This window comes from Raphanus sativus, unplaced genomic scaffold, assembly GCF_000801105.2.
Source record: "Raphanus sativus cultivar WK10039 unplaced genomic scaffold, ASM80110v3 Scaffold3358, whole genome shotgun sequence".
Classification (NCBI taxonomy): Eukaryota; Viridiplantae; Streptophyta; class Magnoliopsida; order Brassicales; family Brassicaceae; genus Raphanus; species Raphanus sativus.
The window spans coordinates 4910-11274 of record NW_026618664.1 but is presented as its reverse complement, the minus strand read 5'-3'; the positions used below and the strand labels follow the sequence as shown (position 1 = coordinate 11274).

At 33.3% G+C, this 6365-nt stretch overlaps 1 protein-coding gene across 1 annotated transcript; it reads right to left on the bottom strand.

The window, feature by feature from the left end:
* Positions 1 to 624: 624 nt before the first annotated feature.
* Positions 625 to 5938, bottom strand: LOC130494255 (uncharacterized). Its single transcript, XM_018582358.2, has 7 exons — positions 5780 to 5938; positions 3875 to 3985; positions 1884 to 3599; positions 1583 to 1813; positions 1378 to 1512; positions 1105 to 1257; positions 625 to 1028 (listed from the first exon to the last, which is right to left on the bottom strand). The coding sequence occupies exons 2-7, from the start codon at positions 3959 to 3961 to the stop codon at positions 807 to 809; spliced, it is 2544 nt and encodes an 847-aa protein (XP_018437860.1). The 5' UTR covers positions 3962 to 3985; positions 5780 to 5938; the 3' UTR covers positions 625 to 806.
* Between the last annotated feature and the right edge of the window lie 427 nt (positions 5939 to 6365).

Here is a 6365-nt window from a genome sequence, read left to right as displayed (position 1 = left end):
CAAAATTATACATTTAATTAAAATAACATAATGTTACGTAAAATAAACCATGCATATTGATTATAATATAAATAACAAAATAGTTAAAAATTTTAAAATTAATAAATTATAATAATGTAAATAAATTATTATAATATATTTACTTTATAAGTATTTATACCCGTGCATGAGCACGGGAAAATCACTTAGTATGTATATTAAGGTGTAACACTATTCAATTTACACCAAATTTGATGGGATCGTGTCATTATTGTTTTTTATTGGAGATTCAATTACACAAAATTTGGTGTTTTAGTGTCCCATTATAATTGGGATAATAAATGAATTTATAAAATTTATTCTATAATATTTTTTAAAAAATATTAAGCTGTAAAAAATATTTTCTATGTTTTTACCAATGAATATATTCAAAGAATTTTTTTTCGTATGATAACTTTGACCGCCCCTTCTCATAAAAATAATAAAAAGTAAAAGAGATGTTATAAAAAAAAGTAAAAGAGAAAAATAAAACAACTTTTAGATTCATATGAAAACTTTAACTGTTGAATTTTGAGAATTATTGTATCAAAAAATTATTTTAAATATAATATTTAAAAAATATTTTTTGATGTTTTCACCATTGAAAATTTTCAAAGTAAATTTATTTTCATTGCTGTTAGCACACAATTTAGATGGTTTATATAAGAATGTAGATGAACCATCTAAACAGTCGATCAGATTCTTGTGTTACATAACACAGCATTTGGCCTTGCTTGGCAAACAAATAGAAAAGAACGTTTAAAAAACAATCACACCATTGAAGAACTTCAATAGTTTTTCCCAAGAAGGATACCTATAATGACAGACAAGATAGCCACTCCAAGGACGATCTTCAATGTCATGAGATGAGATGTTCCAGCTTTCTGAGTTGTTGTAACGTTTCCTGAAGAAGACGAATGTGAAGGAGAACGTTGCTTTTGAGTTGTAAAGGATAAATCAATGTCTCTTGATTTAACTTCTACTTCTTCTTTTGCCTTTGTCTCGGTTTCCTGTAAAGTTTGGTTTCTATAAAAACAGAGCATTTATATACTAAAGAAACACTTTAAGTTGATATGAGTGACTGACCTTAGACTTAGCATCAGCAAGCTGCACTTTCTTTTCAAGATCTTTGACCAATGATTCTAGATGAACAATCATACTTGTCTTAGCTTCAAGCTCTTCTTGTGATTTCTTTAGAGTAGCTTCCAACTCTGAATGCTTCTGAGAAACCGCTTCTTTCTGTCTCCTCCACACACAAACACAAAAACAAGAATCAGAAATTTGTATAAAAAAAAAGTTAGTCCTAAAGTTAAAAAGAATGAAAGAAATAAAAAAACTCAAAGAGAAAGATTCAGTAACCTCTTCAGAAATGACTGTGTGAGATGCTTGAAGCTCTTTATACAGCTGAGTTGCTTTCTTGTCCTCCAAGTCTCTGCCACTCGCCTTAGTCTCATGTCCATGCAGTTTTGAGGTCAGTTCTGCAACCTTTTCGACCTGGTGTGGAAAAGCAACATCATCAAATTAATGAATAAGTATTCATCGAATAGCACATAACTATTGTTACCTCTTCTTTCAACTTAGCTTCAGCATTTTTCAATTGTTTTTCTACTTCTTCAAGGTTGGTCTCCAAGACTGACTTCTCAGCAGCCATAGCACTGAGCTTCTTGATTTCTGATACCATAGTATCCACTTTAGACTTCTCTACTTCAAGTTGTTCTTGAAGCTTTACAAGCTCACTCTTTGTGCTCTGATATATCTCATTGACTTGGTTATTCTCTTCTGCAAGAGAACTCATCTACAACAGTGTGTCAATACACAATGAGATGGTTTATTAATACTTCAGATTCTGAGAATTGTCTGATTACCTTTGATCTTAATCTTTCTCTTTCAGAAGTGAGCTTGTTTCTTAACTCTTTAATGGATGCCTTTGAAGCATGAAGCTCTTTTGCTGCTTGGTCTTTCTCAGCTTCCAAAGCAGAGAACATCGCTTGAAAATCGCTGGTCTCAGACCCATGATTGGCTAGTTCCTGGTTCAGCTTTAAATTCACCTCAGCCAATGATCCATTTTCTTTCTCAAGCTCTTTGATTGTATCTTCAAAAGTCTTGAGCTTCAACAGAGACTCTTCAAGCTTCATTTTTCTAGTATTAGCAACTTCAGATGCTTCCTGAATCTCCCTTCTATGTTCCTTGAGCAGGTCTTCTTGGGCTTTCAACTTTGCAAGCATGTCTTTAGCTTCTATGTCTCTCACTTCAAACCTTTTGGCTGCTTCTTCAGTCTGTCTTGCCGCGGTTTCCTTCTCCGCATTTAGATATCCTTGAAGTTCTTGAATCTTGATCTTGAGCTGGTTGTTTGTATCTGCTAGTAGCTCGTTCTCCAAGGAAAACTGATCAAGATCTTTTTTCAAAGAAAACGAGTAAGCAGATGCTACAGCCAATTTCTCTTCATATAATCTTAGTTTCTCAGCAAATGACTTGGCTTCTGCATCTCTGGTTCTGAGTTCCTCCATTGCCTTTTGGATACTAAGCTCTGAGTGTTTTTGCAAAGCTTCAAGCTCTCTGCTTCTTGTGGTAGCTTCATCTATTTCCCTTGCTTGCTTCACAAGTCTCTCTTCAGACTCAGTTGTTTTCACACTATATCCATTCACTGTTTCCTCTAACGCTTTCTTCTCGCCTATTGCTACACTTAAAGCAGCTTCAAGGCTAGAGTTTTTCACTTGGAATGCTTCTAGGTCTTTTAGTTTTTCCTCTGCTTTCTCTAGTTTTGACTGAGATGTTTGAAGCAATCCTTGTAGCTCAAGGCAGCGCTGAGTACTCACGTTTCCAAGATCTTCATGCTCTGCACCTTTCTGCAAAGCTGTCCTCAGATCTTCTTCAAGCTCTGAGATTCTCGCTGATGATTGGTTCAGAGATGATTCCAGTTTAGTTACCTTCTCTTGGTACTCCTGCATCTTTCTAGCCGAATCTTTCTCCTCCTCTTCAGCCACTATCAAAGCAGATTTTAGCTGAGATACTTCAGAAGATAATGCTTCCATAGATTTCAACTTCTGTTCAAGGTCAGAGTTGTTGGACAAAGCTTGAGACAGAAGAGCATCCGTTTTGGAGATTTTTTCATCTGAAATCTTCAGTTTCTCTTCAAGTTCATCGCAGTTCTCTTTTCTTTCAGCTGCAATGCGAGTGATCTCAGCTACAGATGTTTCAAGAATCTCTTTCTCTTGCAACACGTTGGTCAACTTCTCATTAGCAGTTCTGATTTTTCCTTCTTGGTCTTTTGACAAGGCAACGAGCAATTCCTTCTCTTTGAGTTCTTCCCTTAGCTTCAGATTAATGCTTTCCTGTTCAGAGACTTTAAGAGCCAATGACTCTGCTTCCAACCGAGACTCAGAAGCTTTCTCCTTCTTCTCTAATTCTCTCTGTGGACTGCTTGAGTTTCTTTCCAGTGGAACTTGTTTCTCTGCTTTCTCATCACCCTTAGTGTTGTTGATTCCTTCTTTCTCAACTTTTATGAATCCACCATCAAATGCAGTATCCTCTTCTTCTTGCTGCATAGCTTTATCTTCCTTTGTCATTTCTTTGTTCACCTCCTGTAATAAACCGTCACAATACTTAATCTCCTACAAGAACTAACAAAAAAGGGTTGATAGATGTGATCCTACTTAAAAAAATCTTTCTTTGCCATATCTTTAATCCTACTTAAAGTGGATGATATAAGAAACAATTTTCCTTGAGTTTTAGTTAGGAGTGAACTTGTACTTGAATTGTTGAGACTTTCAAGTAAATGTTCAATGCAAAAAAAAAAAGAAACATTCGAGTTAAAAAAAAAAACTCACAAATATGGTGAGAGAACAGAACATTATACCTTAGCAGAAACATCGACCGTGTTTAGATCTTCAGGTGCACCTTTAACTACAGGAACCTCAGAACTCACTTTTGTTTCTTGGTCCATCAAGCAATTTCTGTAACTTTTGTTCTGCAACCAATGAAAGTTAGGGCTTTGAGATGGTATATTTTTGCATGAGCGAGATGTCAAACGTCTATGTTTTTTTTTTAAAATGTGTCAAACATCAATATTTAAGCCATGTTTTTTAGAGTGTTTTGTTTCTTGTATCAACAAGATACATGATCAAGTTCATTTGAACATTCCAACCGCAAAAGTTCAAGAAAAAGAAAGTGCTAACTTGTAAGAAAGAGAAACCAAAAGTCGTACAAATTAGATTAAAAATAACAGAGGTGATAGGATCATCTCTTTTGGATTTAAAATAAAAGAGGTGATACGATCATCTCTTTGTGACCGGTGAGATGCATGCATCATTTATTGTTACATTCCATTATCAAAAAGATATTCAATTCTATATGGTAGACTACCAATGGTAGTAGATTCATTGTTATTATTAATATTTTGACTGAAAAGATTTATTATTGCCAGCAACATTCTTTTAAATATTGTAAAAGAATATAACAAAAAAAAAGATAGATCTACAAATGAGGGTCAACGCCCGTATCACAACGAGTTTAACCTAGATTGAGACCTTGTGAATTGTGATCATGCAAATTACAATGTGATCAAACCATTAAGCAAAGACATATTCAACTACGTGATCATTGTGTCTCGTCTGACAAAGGATAACAAGTTAACAACGGCTTTTATCAATCAATAAAGAAAGAAAAGCAACATAATTATTATAAATTGACAAATATTTTATAGATTTGCACTGAATAGGTTGTGCTCAGGGTGTAATCAAGAAAGTCTACTCCTCAATAAATAAAAGACATTAAATGGCCCAGACTGAAAAAAAAAGACATTAAATGGCCACAAAACTAGTAGTTTTCTCTTTTGAAAGGTTCTGAAAATATAATATTTTAGATAAGAAAGTGTATATTTAACAAATAGATAGGAAAAAAAATCAAAAGAGAAAACGCTAAATTTTAGTATTAAAGCTAATGATAGTTGAAGACGAATAGAATTTGGAAATTTTATTAAATTTAACAAAATAAATAATCAGAAAACCATTGACAATAAATAATTTTTAAAAAAAAGAAAAAAATCGTAAGCAATAGCGACGACCAGATGCAGAGTGACACAAGTATATTAATTTAACAAGAAAAGGAAGTCTTGAAAGAAGAATTGTTCCAGAACTACACTTTTAAAATATTATTATTAATTGGAAAAAAATCTGATTCAAGACTATCAAACTTTGTTTGAAATTCTGTCAAATATGGTTACACAACAAAAATGATCAAGGTTAAAGTTGCGTGGAAGATACTACAACGTCTCATTAAAGTTTTGATATATGTATTAAATCAGACTAAACCGGGTTAACCAAAGAATGTTCGATGGAATTAAGAAACTGTAATCATTAATCTAGTTTTCCAGACGTTATATTTCTACTGATACATACATCTCCTGTAAGTTACTAGTAGAAGATGATCGATCCATCGAGTGATTGTAATCCAAAGTCGAATCATATAGCGATCGCTTTCAGATATAGTTTTTGAGTTTCAAGTAAATCGAAAACAAAGAGACGACTTGGAGCGATCACAATTCCAATATGAACGAAAATCACTTCAAGGGAATGAGAGGAACGAAGCACACATCATAACATTATTAGCTAATCCTTCTAAGAGTATATAAATTAAAGGTATATCGATACCTATAGATCGATCAAATCCAGAGAAAGAAAAAGATCAAGCCAAAGATACAAATAACCTTTAGCAAAAAAAGAAAAGATACAAATAACCAAAGAAAAATGATGGAGACGCTTACTTGAACGTTGAAACTGCTTTAGTCAGTTTTTACTTTGTTGGATTTTATCTTTGATTTTTATCGCAAATGCATAGGAGAAGAAGAAGACGAAGAGATGTCAATGGAAGACGAAGAGAAGTCTTTGTGTTTATAAAGTGGACATCAACTCTTTTGTATTTTGAAAGGCAACTCCGGCGGATGTATTGTCTTAAATTCCTATTATACCCTTTCTTTTAGTTTTCCCGGTTTGAGCGTTGGATTCAATAAACTTATATGCTTCATGGTTAATTATTACATAATCAGTATCATTCTAAACCAATTTTTTTGTATTGCTTTTTGTGTGTTTTAGCTTGAAAACCATCATGAGATTTTTTCTTCTATAAAAAATTGGGAGAGGTTATATGAGTCAATTGGGAAGAACATATGAGATATGGTGGCTAAAAATGCTGCCATGGAAAGGCCCATATCAGTATGGAGAACCAAATAGAGGGAACATCAACAAAGCTCCTAAATCAATTAAAAAAAACTCTAGTGTTATCTGTCAAACAACAACCATAAAATTTAAAGATGTGAAGTTAAAGTTAGAAAATATAACTTAGATAGCCTT